Source organism: Lynx canadensis, chromosome A1 (assembly GCF_007474595.2).
Source record: "Lynx canadensis isolate LIC74 chromosome A1, mLynCan4.pri.v2, whole genome shotgun sequence".
Lineage (NCBI taxonomy): Eukaryota > Metazoa > Chordata > Mammalia > Carnivora > Felidae > Lynx > Lynx canadensis.
Genome location: NC_044303.2, coordinates 82,465,562 through 82,481,519, shown reverse-complemented (window position 1 = coordinate 82,481,519; position 15,958 = coordinate 82,465,562). Strand labels below are relative to the sequence as shown.

Sequence of the window (15,958 nt, the reverse complement as noted above, 5' to 3'; positions counted from 1 at the left end):
CCCCTTGGCAGCTATGGTGTGGGACAAGAGGAGCGGCAATGAAGGCATCTCTGCAGGGGAACCTCATCGGCCTAGTGTGGGCAGCCCCCAAGACAGAGACAAGCCTGCAGGCTAACTAGATCCCTGACGGCCCCCAAGACCCGTGTCAGGGCCAGCCCCACGGTCCAGGCTGGAGCTGGGAGGAGGGCCTCACGTGTGGGGGACAGCCAGCCCCCTGGGAGGGTGCCAGGTTGGGGGACTGGGACTGGAAGACCACCCACAGCAGAGATCCCCCGAGACTGTGAAGAAACCACTGGCAGGCACTGACCCTTCCCCTGCCCGCCACCGCCGGGACCCCCAGGAGAGCTGGGGGAGGGATGTCCCACAGGAGGTCGCAATTTCCACAGGCACTGGGCGTCCTAAATTAGCGCCTTGAGACCACTGTTCAAGTGTGTGCAGGGTCGCCTGTAGGTAGGGGAGCAGGGGGCAGGGGCACTGAGGCCAGCTTGAGTTTTATGGGCTTGGGAAAGACCTCTTCCGATGACGGAGAGACCGCTGAAGTCACAACTATGCCTGACAGACCTGCTGATTCAGAGGAATTAGTTACTTACACGTGAAGCATTTCAGCAACAGGCGCCAGATCACAAACTGGATAATTTGGGACACGCACTAAAAACAGTATTTGCTGTTCATCTGAAATTCAAATGCATCCGATGTCCTGTGTTTTATCTGACCATCTGGCCATCAGACGCAGGCAAATGGGCCCCCCTGGCAGACGCCAAGGGGCTTCAGGCCAGGCCTCCATCCACACAGCTGCTGGAATCACTCTTTGTTCAGGGCCATGAGAACCTAGAACAGACTAAATGGGTTTATAAAAGCCAGAAACAGGTCCTTGTTGCACCACAAGGTAGTGCAGTGACACATATGGCCATTACCTAGCCCACGTGCACCTTTCTGGAAAACAAAGCAAGACTGGGTGAGGGTGATTTGCCCGCCAACAGCCCCATGTCCCTGGTCCTGGGCGCCTGCAGAGATGCTCCAGATCACACACCAGAAAGCGCTGGGCGTCTCTCCAGGCCCTTCCAGAACAGTTTTTGCCTCTGGTGGGCCACATGCACAGCCAGGAGAGAAGGATCTTTCTGGTCCAAGGGTGCTTTAAAGGCAGAGGCTTCATGTCATACGGTCCTCGGAAGCACAGGCCGGATTTTCTCCACCACCTGGCTAGCCTCTGCACGGCCACACACGACACGGCCCTGTGCCAGGCAGGCGTGGGGGCCAGAGTGGCAACCCTCCAGAGCTGTTGGCTACAGGACCCACTGGTCCCCTGAGGGCAGAGAGCAGAGGACTGCACATGGACTTCTGCAGGCAACAACCCCCCCAGCACTCAGTGTTGACAGTCTGAGGGTAGGAGCACCCCAACACAGGGTTGACAGTCTGAGGGTGGGAGTTACTTGAACACGAGGATGACAGTCTGAGGGCAGGGATGCCCCAATATACTTGGGATTGACGGTCTGAGGATGGGGGCACCCCCTGAGGGTGGGGGTTCCCCAAACACTCGAGGATGATAGTCTAAGGGCAGAGATGCCCCAAATACTCAGTGTTGACAGTCTGAGGGCAGGGGCACCCCTGAATACTTGGTGTTGATAGTCTGAGGGCGGGGGTGCCCCAAACACTTGGTGTTGATAGTCTGAGGGTGGCGGTTCCCTGAACACTCAAGGATGACAGATCGAGGGCAGGGGTGCCCCAAACACTCGGTGTTAACAGTCTAAGGGCGGGGGTGCCCCAACACAGGGTTGAGAGTCTGAGGGTGGGGGTTCCCCAAACACTTGAGGATGACAGCCCGAGGGCAGGGGTTCCCCAAACACTCAGGGATGACAGTCTGAGGGCAAGGGGGCCCCTGAACACTTGGTGTTGACAGTCTGAGGGTGGGGGCACCCCAATACTCAGGGTGGACTCTCATGAGGTAGCTGGGAAAGGAAGCAGTGACCCCAGGACATGTGCTAAAACTAGGTAGGACTCCCTCTTTTGCAGCCCCTGGCAGGACCCAACGTCAGCCCCACTTGACAGGTAAATGCTGTGGTGTCTTCTGACACTCCCAGGGGGAGTCTTCCCACGTGACCCCCACACGCAATCCGGCATCTCACAGCCACGTCATGTGGCTCTCTGCATGGACCAGCATGTGACACAGTGTATGAGTTGCAGGGACTCAGAAGTTATTTCCTAAGGAAAAGTAGACCCTTCTGGAAACTTCAGGCCCTAAATCTCAGCTCCTCCCCAGGGGCTCGGCCCCACCTGAGCCCCCTGGGCAGTCTCGGGTTCCAAGGCCAATGCCACCAAATCCCAGCCCAGGAGTGAACGTCATCTGGAGGCCACTACAAAGACTGTGTTCTTCCAGGCAGGACGCACGTGGGGATTCTTGGGGTTAAAGGTGAAGCTGGAAACACGGACACAGGCCAGAAGGAGGGCATACTTGTGCTCATAAGGGTTAGGACCCCAAAACTCCAGTGCTGTTGCCTCTGGGGATTCCGACAGGGTCTGGCCCTAGCCATCAGCCAGAAAACCCCATGTTGCAAGACCAGCCGGCCCCAAGCTTGCCCAGGACGGGAGCACGGGAAAGGGCTTTGCCAGGAGGCAGAGTCCGGTGGTAAGCTGTTGCTTGGGCCAGAGAACGGCACACCCGGATGCCATCGGCTGGAGATGTTCTCAGGACACAGAGAAGCTGAGGGGGAGGCTGCTGCCGTCGCCTTCATCCCCAGAGCCCCCGTCCTCCCTCCTCTGGGACACTGGGCCGCAGCCTGGGTGACGCAAGCCCTGGGAGACTGCGCCCCCAGAGCCTGGCAGATGTCAGCATGTCCAACATGCAGGTGGTGGGTATCTCAGGCCCTGGCAGCAGGCAGGTGGCGGGGGGCACAGTCTGGGCATGAAGGGGGGCACCAGGCCTCTCCACTGGTGTCCGTGAGCCTGCGGGCCATGCTCTGCCAACTCCTGAGCCAACAAGGAGAATGCCTCCCACCTGGGAAGGTGCAGTTAAGGTGCAGGAAACATATACCAAAACGCCAAGCAATGCTTTGCCCGGACGGCTGACCCGGCTGCCGGCGGGGACGTCCACAAGAGCCCTCGAGTGGGACGTGCCATCTGAGAACCACGGTGTGTCTCTGAGTGAAATGGGGCAGAAGAAGCAGACTATTTACGGGCTGGGCTCCTGAGCTGGGCCGGGACATCTGGCCACTCCTTGCCTTTCTCTGGTGGCTCACAGAGGCCTTCTTGCCCCTGCACACCTAGGAAACCAGACACATCCCGGACTTGGACGTGGGGGCTGCCTCCTCCACGGCGACCCCCTTCATGTCGTCAGGCATCTGCCCGTCAGAGCGCCAGACGTTCAGCTCCGCGAACACGCCCGTCTCGATCATCTCCTCCTGCCAGGGAATGGGGCAGTTGCCGGTCGCGAACTCCTGGAAGAACTCGGTATCGGCTTTGTCGAAGGCCACGCCCTTGACCGTGGAGAAGGCGCCCACGTCCTGGATGTTCTTGGCATAGACTGTCCTGGAGTCTGGGACGAAGGGGGGTGTCAGCATCCCTGTGAGGAGACAGAAAACAGGGATGGGAAATGCCGAAAACAGAAGGAAACGGCCGTGTGCTCAGCGAGCAGGGCTGCCCTTCCAGGGTGTCCGAAGGCTCAGGACGGGTGTCCGGGTGCTGCACAGCACGCTGGGCGGGTGTGAGGGTCTTAGCATCCAGGCAGGATGCGCCTCCTGGGCGCCCATGGCAAAGGAACAGCCTGCTCTGGTCTGTGTCCTCACACCTGCCTCCCAGGGGGCTTCCTTGTCTGCAGGTGCAACACCTCGAACCCAGCACAGTCAGGCTGAGCATCTCGATTTCTTTCCAAAGCCGGCTTTTCTCCCAGCCCGCTCAGGAGCCAAAGTCCTTCAGTCACCAATATACAACACTAGCCACGTGACCCCCGTGGCCGCACCACCCACCCTTCCCTTCAGTGTGGGCCCGGGGCTGAGCCACCTGCCAGACCGGTGGCATGGCCTGCGGAACCCCCCGCCTCAGGCCCCAGATCTCCTGGCTCCCATCTTCCCTACACCAGCACCACCATCCAGCCACAGAGCCCCCCTCCCTGCAAAAGCAACTCCTCTCCTTTGGGCATCTGACGCTTGGGGCTCCCGTAGGGAGTCGCAGCTCACACGCCCTACCGTAGGCTTGGGGCTGGGGCTGCATCTGCACACGCTCACCTACACGTGTGTCCCACAAGGGACACCTGACAACACAGACTGACTGAAGGAACGAGGTTCTCCCAAGACGACGGCTTGAGGGATCCTGCCTTGTCTTGGATCAGGGGCTCCTTGAAAGTACAGGGTGTGGATGGGGCGCCTGGGTGGCGCAGTCGGTTAAGCGTCCGACTTCAGCCAGGTCACGATCTCGCGGTCCGTGAGTTCGAGCCCCGCGTCAGGCTCTGGGCTGATGGCTCAGAGCCTGGAGCCTGTTTCCGATTCTGTGTCTCCCTCTCTCTCTGCCCCTCCCCCGTTCATGCTCTGTCTCTCTCTGTCCCAAAAATAAATAAACGTTGAAAAAAAAAAATTTAAAAAAAAAAAAAAAAAGAAAGTACAGGGTGTGGAAACCCACAAGCACAGGTGTGGATCTTCAGTTCAAAGGTGGGCAGCACCCCAAGCATCCCACCCAACACCAGCCCGAAAAACCTCTGTGTGGACAGAGAAGTGGGGACGGTGGGTTAGTTGGGGACAGGAGGCCACGGGGCATCTCTGCTGGCATCACCGCAGAGCTCAGGAGGTGCCAACAGGGCAGGCAGAGCAAGCAAGGACCTCCCGCCGGACCTGCCCCCTGCGGCCCCCCAGATCCAAAGGCGAGAGGACAGTACCGGCCTCCAGCTGTCTCCAGTTAATGTCCTTAAAGAGGGGGTTGGCGCGGAGCCCGTCACAGGTCCCGTCTCTGAACCCCAGGCGCTTCTCAGGGTCCTTCTCCAGCAGCGCCTCGCAGAAGTCCTTGCTGGCCTGGCTGAACTTGTCCGAGTACTTGACGGGCTCGGAGAGGACCCTCTGTCTGAGCTCCTTGTTCTCTACCTGCACAGGGGATGCGCCACGTCACGTCAGGCCTGTGGAGCCCATGCAGGCCAGCACACCGCCCAGGAAGACACCAGCCCAAGGTAATGGCTGACCCTGCGTGTGTGGTCCCCGGGCCCCCCAACGGTGTTGGTCAAGGTTAGGGCGCTCTGGTTGATGCTGCGGTGCCTCTACATAACCATTCCTTACCCACTGTGAAAATGAGAAAGGTAAGAGAAAGAGCCAACTTTGCAGACAGAGCTGGCAGAGACCTCCTGACTGGGTGGAAACTGAGGGCGAGTTTGAATCCGCTTTATGGAGTATAGTTTCCACACCACAGGACCCCATTCCCAGTGACCAGGGGGCCCTACGATGACCCCAGATGCACCCCGTGCCCTTTGCAGCCCATCTTCCCCTCCCAGCTCGGCAAACGCTGGCCGTGTGCTCTCACCACACGTTAGATCCGCCTTCCTAACACTGTGCAGACACAGGCTTACTCTTCATTTGCCATCGCAGGTCTGACGCCCAGCTGGCCACGGGCCGTGGGACACACAGTGGGCCACCGTGGGCCCACCGCACACTCTGTGCCTGACTCGTCAGGCTCGCACACACGGAAAACAGGGCCTCTGGTCAGGGCCGTGGGGTCAGTGAGAGCTCTGTGCTGGGGCCCCCGCTTTGTGCGGATCCCACAGCCCTGGCTCTTCTGCGTGGTTGCAAGTCAGGAGAGAAAACGAGTTAGTAGTGATCAAGGGCAGCCGTGCAGAGACACAGAGCGGCCGGCTGTGTTAGCTGTGCGAGGAGGACTCTGCTCCTGGAAGACTGGGTGTCTCAGGACCAGGGTGACCTGGGGACGGACACGTTCGGGACCCCGGCAGAAGAAAGTGAAAGGCGTGACCTCCAGGCAGGCACGGGGCCGCCTAAATACTGCTGTTCCCACCAGGCCCTGGAGACGCCTCCTGCCCGCCCTGCCTCCTCAGCCCCGGCTCGCCACTTGCCCAGTGGCCCACCCGCCAGAAGAGGCTGGGTTTCGAGCAGGCGGCGAGGCCCCCAGATACCATCTATGGGGGACGCTGCAGTGTTTACAAATGGCAGCAGACTTGCTGGCACCACTTCCCCAACAGCATTCGCTCCTACACGTCTCTGTGACATTTTGGTGATTCTCACAGTATTTCAAACATTTTCATTATTGTTTTATTTGCTATGGTGATCAGTGATCACAACCCGCTGAGCTCCCAGTTAGCTGTAAGTATTTGTTAACTAAGGTACGTGGACTGTTTTGGACGGAAAGCCACTGAACACTCAGCAGCCTGTAGCATGTGGACATGTGACCTTTACACACACTGGGAAACCAGAAAGTTCATTTGACTTGCTTTACTGTGGCATCTGCTGTGTCATGGTGGTCTGAGCTAGACCCCGGGTGTCACTGAGGTGAGCCTGTGTTTGTGGTTTGGGTGGGTTGGGGTAACAGCACCCTGCAGACTCTGGGGCAGACGGTGCAGGAGAGAGCGTGGGGGGCCAGGGGCAGGGCACAGAGACGTGAGGCCCACTGCCCTCTATTCAGAAAGGTTGCAGTGCTGGAGGGGGCGACAGTGAGCTCGCTGGTCTGCCGTGGAAGGCAGGGGGGGGACGAGGCCGCACCCCCATCCCTTTAGACCAGCTTGGCCCCAGGTGGGCTGAGTGCTGCTCGTGGGGAGGGGGATTGGGGAGGCCCAGGCACGGCTGGTCCTAAGACACGTCTCGGTGTGGGGAGCTCCATGACACGAGGCCACCATGTCCCCTCCCCTGCCCACAAGAAGCCTAGTGCCCAAGATCTGAGCAGCACCTCCCCCCGCCACAAGCAGGGTCACCGTGGGGCAGCTGCAGGACACCTGCTCCTACGACCCCCACGAGTGGGCCATCACAGGATGACAGAGTGACCTCCTACCTTCTCCCCGCGGGCGCGGAAGGGTCCTCTGGCCGCGATCATCTCGTACAGTGTAACCCCCAGGGCAAAGTAATCCACAGAAAAGTCGTACTCCTCACCCTGCAAGAGCTCAGGGGCCATGAAACCTGCCAGGCAACAGCGCAGACTCAGATTCAGCACGTGGTGGCAATCACTCACCCGGCCCCAGTGGGCACGGAACCGATGTCCCACGTGCACGACCACAGGCTTCACACGCAGACCTTCCCTTCCGGGCTGCATGTGCAACAGCACTCCCGGCCCACGGCCAGTAAGTAGTTAGAGCCCCCAGGTGTCACAACCCAAACTCTCTGGACACTGCCAAGTATCCCCTCCCGGCAGAACTGCCCCTGCTTGAGAACCACTGCCGTCCACATCACATGAGCTGTGAGGCCCCATCTTCCCTGTGGCACACCACAGCAGATGAGCAGAGTGATGGTCCCTCAGAACCACAGCAGACAGACAGAGTGACTGGTCCCTGAGACCACAGCAGAGTGATGGTCCCTGAACACAGCAGACAGAGAGGCGGTCCCTGAGACCACAGCAGACAGACAGAGAGGTGGTCCCTGAGACCACAGCACACAGACAGTAACAGTCCTCACTTGCCACTCAGGTACAAGTGTGACCTGTGGAGTGGTGGGTGTGTGTGGTCAGAGATAGGCACTACCCGTTGATTCTGGAAAAGGGCACAAAAGGACAGAGTGAGGCCCAGATGTTCCAAATCCAGATGCCTACCACTGCCCCACCTGTTCCCATGTCAGGCCAGCCACATTTGGGAAGTTGGGGCCACGTGGGGGAGCCCCACATTGTGAAGGTCCACATCCCTGAAAGCAAGCTCTGGGCCTCCACTCCCTACCTGCCACTGTACAGAAGCCAGCCAGCACATGGGAAGGGTGGACAGGCCAGTTTCTGGGACCCACGGTCCACTCCCCGGGGACCAGGGGTCGGTGCTATGGTCTAGGTGCAGGTGGCTTCTGTTCCTGACCGCTTCAGACATTCCAAGGGAAGCAAAGCTAATGTGTCTGTTGATTTCCTGTCCCTCCAGGCCCTCAGTATACCATGTTCATGGCCAGGTTCCAATAGGTGGTGTGCTCAGCAAGGCGGCCAAGCTGATATGACCAGAGATTCACCTGTTCCTGATAGGTTACAGGAGTCAAATCCCACAGACCCTCCGGGACCTGACACCCCTTCACCCCTTTGTAGGTCCTGCTTTTCAGGAACTGAAAAGACTCCAGACTGCTCAAATGCTATAAGAAAGATGTGTTTCACTGGCCACAACTTCTAGGTTGAAACAAGGTCTAGGAGAAAGGCCAGCCAGGCCACAGGGAGAGGATCAATTTCTGAGCAAACACCCCAGTGGTGCCTCTGCTCTGCTTCCCAACTTGGTCTGGGTGACACATCGTTTTGTATCCCCAGGACCTATGTGGCATCCGGGAAAGAGCAAGCACCAGTGAACATTTGTCACCTGAATGCACAGGTGAGTGAGTGAGTGAGTGAATGAGTGAGTGAGTGGGCAAATGAATGAATGAATGAGTGAACACTCCACTGTCTAGTTACTAATTCTTCCCCGCGTTGACCCAGCCCCGCGTCCATGGGGTCGGAGGGCACGCTCACATCTCCTCCACGCAGGGGTCACAGCCTGCTGACTGCGGCCATAGCAGGCAGGGTGCAGAGTGGCTGCTGGGGAGGACCCAGCAGGCGTCACCCCAAGCTCCACGGTAACCTCTGCTGGGCCTCTTTGTGGGTCACACCCTGCCCCTGCCCCCAAAGGCACAGAAGACAAGACCCTCTGCTCAGAGAAGGGCCGCGGCCACAGGAAAGCCTGCGGGGCCCTCTGCTGGCCGGCGGGGCCCTCACACATGGGCCTGCATACCACCAGGGCCTGGAGTCAGACCACTTGGAATCCAGCCTGCGGTGCCTTATTCTCCACAGCCTTCTCCTAACGATTTGAATCACCCCAAAATATGTGGGGTGTTTCCACTCACACACTCACACTCAGGGCTGGAACTTCATAGACTCTGGCCAAGGACCTGGAAAACTCAAGATAGGACCTTCCCTAAACAAAGCCACAGGTGAGGACAGACCCACTGTGGCAGCTCCTCTCCAAAGCCAGATCAACCCAGGAGAGGATCTGCTGAGGGTCCCTGGACCTTTCGGGACAGGGTGGGGCAGGGGGCTGACCCTCAGGTGCCCCTGGCCTGCCGGCACTGAGCTCCCCCTGCAGCTTGGGCAGCTGTGCTATGCCCGCCCCGCCCCTGTTCCCCTGTTCCCAGGGTCTCCTGGGTTCTCTGCAGGCCTGGGCTGGGGGACATGGGGGAGCAGCAGAATGTGTTGTGCACTGCACACACATACACACGCGCACACAGTGCACACACACTCATACACAAGCAAACACGGACACACATGTGCGTGCGCACATACACAGCCGCGCACACACACAGGACGAGGGCAGCCCCCTCCCCTGAGGCCACCCTGCCTGCCTCACACCCTACCCAGGGCTTCCTTGGACAGCAAAGGCCCTGGTCACACTGCGGTGGGGGCTGGGTACCCCTCGGGGCTCTCCCAGGCTGCCCGCCTCGGTGGGGGTGCAGCCGGTGATCCACTGAGCACAGACCCTCAGGGCTCCAGCCAACATGGTCGGGCTCCCCTCCAGACAAACACATTCTGCTGATGTCCGGAAAGCCACTGAAGGCAGAAGCTTCTATCTCAGAGGGTGTGACACGTCCGGACCAGCAGGCGGGAGGGGTCATCCCTGCGGTGGGTGCAGCTCTCGAGCTGCCGGGCGTGCCTGCTGGCCAGGCCCCGTGGTTTTGCTATTCACTATGACAGATGGGGGCCCCCACGAACCCCTAGGGCCTCAGCCCCCACCCTCGCTCTCAGGTGCTAACCTGGGGTTCCTGCATAGCCCTTGGTCTTGGTCTGCCCGTCCTTCAGCTCCACGGCCAGCCCAAGGTCAGATATTCGGATATTACCTGAAAGCAAACATGGACTGAGGTCACACGCAGCTCCACAGAACAAAGGCGCCTGGTGTTCCCAAGCCTGCAGGAGCCAAGGGCAGCCTCTGCCCACATGCGCACACACACACAAGGGCACACATGCGCCCACGGGCACACACTCGCAGCACGGGCCCACCCCAGGGCGCCGAGGCCAGACTGCAGGGGCCCCAGCAGATCTGCGGCTGTGAGTGGGGGCACAATCCACCCAAACCCCATTTTGAGAATGCCCATGTTTGCATGACTTGGTGACACAAAGGGAGGGTATCTAAGGGACATGAAGGAAACCTAGATCTCAATGTCACTTTCTGATGACAATCCCATAAAAGGCAGAACGAGTGACAGACTGAGGATTTATGATCAGGAACAAAATGTTAACCCTTCACCAAGAGTTCCACAGTTAACTCCTGAGTTAACTCCCTATAATGCTTGGTGCCTAATTATGTACCAAATTTCAACTAAATCCATCAAAAACTTTAGAGACAATTGTGCAAAATGTGTGAAATGAACAACAAACTTAAGATGCCTTTGGTGCCGTTTAAAGTTATAACACTCATCAAAACCGGCCCATCTCCCTACCAATGACCTGTTGGGCCACAGAGGAGAGTCTGGTGAGGGGGGGTCTGGAGGGGAAGTCAGGAGGGAGATACTGGGAAGGGGGAGGGCGGGAGGGGAGGGAGGCCACCTCACCGTCATCATCCAGAAGTACGTTCTCAGGCTTGAGGTCTCGGTAGACGATGTCCCTCTGATGTAGGTGCTCCAGGCCGCTGACAATCTGGGCTATGTAGAACACGGCACGTGGCTCCTGGAAGCCAGGGCTCTCCTCGTTCACGTTGTAGATGTGGTATCTGGGGGCAGACCACGCAGATGCCCATGCTTCTCCGGCACAACAACGTGCCCCCAGTTTCCATAGGAAGTAAGATCTCAGGAAACAGTGAGAGCCTCAAAATCCTGTTTTGTGTTGGCAAAGCGGTCATTGTGGGGCCTCGGCACCAGCCCTCAGAGCCTGCAGTGCCACCGCCATGGGGAAGAGCAGACAGAAGAGTGCACGGCTGTCCCTGCCTCTCCCACACTGGCCTGCAAAGCTGGAAATGGACCCCAAAGCCATCTCACCCGTGCCAGCCAAGGGAGGAAGGGCAGAGGGCACTGAAGGAAGCCTGTGTGAGCGGCCTGAGGACTCAATATGGCGCCCCGGCAAGCGTGGCAGCCACCTCACCAAGCCCACGCACGCAGACTCCTGGTGGGCCTGCGGGACGGTCTCCTTCCTGCCTCCCCCCTCCCCATCTTTCCACTATCACGTCCTATGCAGAAGCAAGACCTGACGACCTACCGATAAAAGGAAACAAACTATTTATACCAGATAGCAACCAGGGAGAGGCAGACTCAGAAAACAAGAGAGGAAACCCCACGTGAGCCAGACCATGAGAAAGCCAGGACAACAAACTAAATGGCGTTTACATTGCACTGGTATCATAATATAGCGTAGTGCACAGAGTAGTATAACGTAGTGTAGTGAAGTATAGTACAGAACAGCACGGCATTGAATAACGTAGCGTAACGTAGCGTAACGTAGCGTGGTACAGCGTGACGTGTGTAGTATGATGTAGCGTGGGAGAGTTAAGCAAGCATAACGGAGTAATGGAGTATAATGTAGGATGGTGCGGTGTGGTGTGGTATTGTGTAGTGTGGTGTAATACAGTATGGTGTGGTCGTGTACTGTGGCATATGCAGCGTAGTACAGTGTAGCATAGTGTGGCACAGTAGAGTACGGTATGGTGTAGCATAGAGTAGTATAGTGGCGTAGAGAGCTGCACGGTGTAGTATGGTGTAGTGTAGTGTAGTGTAGAAGGTGTCGTGTGTAGTGTAGCGTAATACAGAGTAGCATAGTATGGCGTGGCATGTTATGGCACAGTGTGGTATACGGTAGTGTAGCAAAGAATGACATGGCAGTATAGTGTAGTGTGGCATGGTGCGGTGCGGGATGGCATAGTGCGACGTAGTATAGTATAATATAGAGCGGTGTAGTATGGCATATTATGGCATGGTGGGGCATAGTGTAGTATAGTATAGTACAGTGAGACGTATCATATCATGTAGCAGGTTGTGGTCTAATATACTGTGGTATAATATAGTCGAGTATAGCGTAGCACAGTATAATATCATGCAGTGTAGTTCAGTGTCATATAGAATGGTATGGCGTGTATCATACTACCGTGCAGTATGGGACAGTGTAGTATGGTGTAGTCTGGTCTAGTGTGGTTTAGTCTAGGGTAGAGTTGGGTTGTTTAGTACGGCACGGTACAGTGTCACGTAGCGTGGTATGTTATGGGAGTCTAGCGCAGCGCAGTCTAGTACGGCATAGTGTCGTAGTATGGTGCAGTGTGCTGTAGTGTAGTATGGTGTAGCGTGGTACAATAGCACATAGTGTGGCACGGTGCGGTGTAGTGCGGTACACGGCAGCGTAGTGTGATGCAATACAGTATAGTAGAGCAGCACAGCAAAGTCGAGGGCGGTGTGCTGTAATATAGTATAGCATAGGGTAGTATGGCATCGTATAGTACCGTGTAGAGTAGTACAGTGTGGCATAGTGTGGTGTAGCACAGGACAACGTAGAGTAGTATAGTGTAGCGCGGGGTACCATGGCATAGCATAGGACAGCATAGTGTAGTATAGTGTAGCACAGGACAGCGTGGTGTAACGTGGTGTAGGACGGTGTAGTAGAGGATGGTGTGGTGTGTCCAGTCCAGTCCAGTCCCGTGTAGAGCAATGAGCTTAGGACAGTGCGATGTCATACAGTAGAGTGCAGTACAGCACAATGTCATGACCTTCTCTGCGCTTTCAGTCACGTTGCCTGTACTTCCTCTTCCGTGTGGCCTCACACGGGTTCCTTACTCAAGGCTCAGAATCCGCACCCGGGAAATGCGGCCGGCAAACACCTGACAGAGCTTCAGTGGCGACAAATCCAGCAGGAAGAATGAAGGCAGAGGGCTTGCAGGCAACACCAAGAGCGATGGCCCTGTTTGTGTGCCACATGACTCTCCCGCAGGTGTGTGGCAGTATTAACTTACTCCCCACAAGGCCCTGAGAACACTAGTGTTATTCTTCATCCCCGTTTTACAGACCAGCATGCTGAGGCAAGAGCGGGCAGGTTGCCCGACTTGCATCTGGGTCTTTCCCCACCGAGGGCCAGTGGTCTGACTTCCCACGGGAGCCCAGAGCCAAGCTGTCAGGCCTTCGGCAAGTCCAGGCACCAGACACGCTGAGAGCAAAGCCACAGCTCCTGAAGTCGGCCACGTCGTGTTTCCGTCTCTGCTGCCGTCCCCAAGAGCAGGGCCCTCGCTCACCTTCCATTCATCTGTCCCCCCAACGAGTGCTTGACCCACGGCACCTGTGCCCCACGCCCGCCGCCACACAAACCCCACGTCCACCGGCAACTAGAGAGCCGTGGGCCACCTCCCCACAACCCCGCGTTTCACCGCTTGGAGAGTCGGCAACCAGGGGCCAGAGAGGAGCATATTGATGGGGGGCAGGACTTCTCCTCGGGTGTTAGCATATTCTGTGCAGGTGGGACAGCCCCCAGGGCCCCAGGGCCCCTTCTCCAAGCCTGCCCCCTGCTTACCTCAGGTCGCCTCCGTTCATGATAGTTATCACCAGACAGAGGTCGGTTTTGGTTTCAAATGCATACGCCAGCGAGACTATAAACCTGCTGTGTACCTTTGCTAGAATCTTCTTCTCTACCATAGCACCCTGAAAAACAAGATCTCGAATAAGTACCCAGGTTTAAGCGGGAATGTGATGTCACCATAGAAGCCCAAGCCCCACAAGCCAGAAAACAGAAACAGAGTTACAAACGCATTTGAAGCAGCTTGCGCAACACAAAGCAACCACAAGTAACCTACACACGTGTCTCACTCGCCCCATCCCCAGAGACAAAGTCCAGAGGACTCAGGCTTCCTGGAGCCTCCGGGAGGAGGCGGGAGTCAGACAGCCAGCCTTAAAAACGCCAGGTGAGGATCCCGCATGTCTGTGGCTGCCTGTTCGAGGCTTTCCTTCCAGTGCTTCCTTATGTCCAACCGGCTCGCCCCCTGCCACCCTGCCCTCCTCGCCGGGCCACGGGGCAGCGGACGGCTGGGCACCCACCCTCGTCTGTTCATTTTCTGTCTTCATTTTCAAACCTCACGATGTGCACTTAGAATGTCTTTTAAAGTTGTATTTGGGCAAGGAAAGCAGAGTTCCTTTTCCAAGGAGGTGCCCTCGATGGTTCAGGAGGCCCCTCTGCACCCACGCTGCGTGGACAGGTTCTGGGTTTGTCCTGCCGAGTGTTAAGTTCAGTGAGGACCCTGAACTTGGGACAGAAGACACTGTCGGGTGAGACCACGCCTGCTTGCTCCCACAGCCCCAAGTGGGGAGTGCTGGCAAGAAACGCAGTCACCCTTGGTGGCTGCTGTTTACCCCAAAAAGCTGTGTCTGTTCTATGCAGCGGGAGAGGATGGGAACCCAGCGCAACAGGAGATGAGCTCAGCTTTCCCTGTCCTCCCTACAGGGAGTCTGACCCGAGCTGGGAACAGCAGACCCCAAGCGGCAACCCGCCATACCGTTGGCTCACCTGAGCCAGGAAAACATTCTAGTAACTGCCAGCTCTGGCTGGACCCCCCATGTGCTCCGTCAGGGCCCAAGTCAGGGCCCGAAGAGCCCCAGAAAGCCAGATTATGGGTCAACAGCCTCCCTCCAACACCAGCTCCTATGTTTCATGGTGTTGGTGAAAACAAGAAGGCCAGCGGGATGCACGGTGCAGTCCACACCAACAACACAAAGCCCCCCTCTGAGGAGGGACCACGGCAACTCGCGTGTGTGTGCAGAGAGCTGGGGCCAGTGGCTCAGAGCGGCCACACCGAGGCCCGGGCCAGAGGGGGCCTGTGCTCCGCTTGGGGCGAGAAGGCTGCCCACAGGGAGGGCCCAGCGTCCCATGTGGGGCTGGACGTGGTCCCAGGTGGCCCCCTGCAGGTCTCGGGGCGCTCCCTCCTGCCCGATGTGAGCGGCCGGCTGCCCACCTGGTACCCCTTCCTTTTCTTGAGTCTCTTTTTGTTGAGCTTCTTACACGCATACAACTTGCCGGTGGCCTTCATCTGGCACGCAGACACCTCCCCGAAGCCGCCTTTCCCCAGGACCCTGAAGTCCAGAAACCAGTCCTCCCCGGTGGGCTGGGCCTCCAGCCACTTCCACTGCAGGAAGCGCTGGAAGTGCAGGCTGTCCAGGTACTCCTGGAAGGGCGCCTGGCTCAGGTACACCAGGGTCTCCTGCAGCAGGGGCCGGAAGAGCCCGTCCCCGCCCGCCACGGGCCCCTCCCGGGCCTGCGCCACGGTCCCCTCGTCCAGGAAGCTGCAGAAGAGTTCGGCCTGGGGGTCCAGGTACGCAGCCAGGATGGCGCGAGCCTTCTGTGGCCGGAGGTCATCGTCAGCGGTGTCGTAGTCCTCGATGTCCTTCCAAAGCTCCAGAGCCGGCGCATGCCTCTGGTCGGCCCCCAGGAACTGCTGGAACAGCCGCTTGCCGATGGGCTGCTCTGAGCACACACTCAGGAACGCCAGGTCCAGGCTCTCCCGGAGACCCTGGCACTTGGACAGTGGGGGCAGCTTCAGCTTGGCCAGGTACTTCCTGTCCCGAGAGGATGGGCCGCTGCTCCCATCAAAGCTGCCCCGGGCAGCGATGAAGGCTGAGTTGGCCACCACCGTCTCCAGGGACCCGAAATCCATCCTGGCGCTGGCCTCCCACCGCGTCAGGCACGAGGGGCCTGACCTGCCGCCCCGGGTCCGTGCCCCCTGCCCTCCCCAGATGGCAGGCGTCCCAGCAGGTGCAAGGGTGACTAGAGGCCGTGCCAGGAGCCCAGGGGACCCAGCTGACGCAGCTCTGGCCAAATCCCAGCCCGGGGTCACAGAGCAGGTGCCAGAAAAAGACAATCCCCTAAGCGGCTTCCAGTCGGATTAGAC

General features: G+C 58.2%; 1 protein-coding gene across 1 annotated transcript; it reads right to left on the bottom strand.

Annotated features, from left to right (window-relative positions):
- Positions 1–3,257: 3,257 nt before the first annotated feature.
- Positions 3,258–15,724, bottom strand: GRK1 (G protein-coupled receptor kinase 1). The gene is made up of 7 exons (XM_030293118.1): positions 15,026–15,724; positions 13,594–13,721; positions 10,665–10,822; positions 9,870–9,953; positions 6,967–7,091; positions 4,862–5,063; positions 3,258–3,556 (listed from the first exon to the last, which is right to left on the bottom strand). Exons 1-7 carry the CDS (start codon positions 15,722–15,724, stop codon positions 3,258–3,260), a joined length of 1,695 nt encoding a protein of 564 aa, XP_030148978.1.
- Between the last annotated feature and the right edge of the window lie 234 nt (positions 15,725–15,958).

Coding starts and splice junctions, on each gene's coding strand:
- GRK1 (XM_030293118.1), bottom strand. CDS start 15,724: ATGGATTTCGGGTCCCTGGAGACGGTGGTGGCCAACTCAGCCTTCATC. Junction 13,722..15,025: donor AGAAAAGGAAGGGGTACCAG/GTGGGCAGCCGG, acceptor CTTGTTTTTCAG/GGTGCTATGGTAGAGAAGAA. Junction 5,064..6,966: donor TCCGCGCCCGCGGGGAGAAG/GTAGGAGGTCAC, acceptor TCCCCTGTGCAG/GTAGAGAACAAGGAGCTCAG.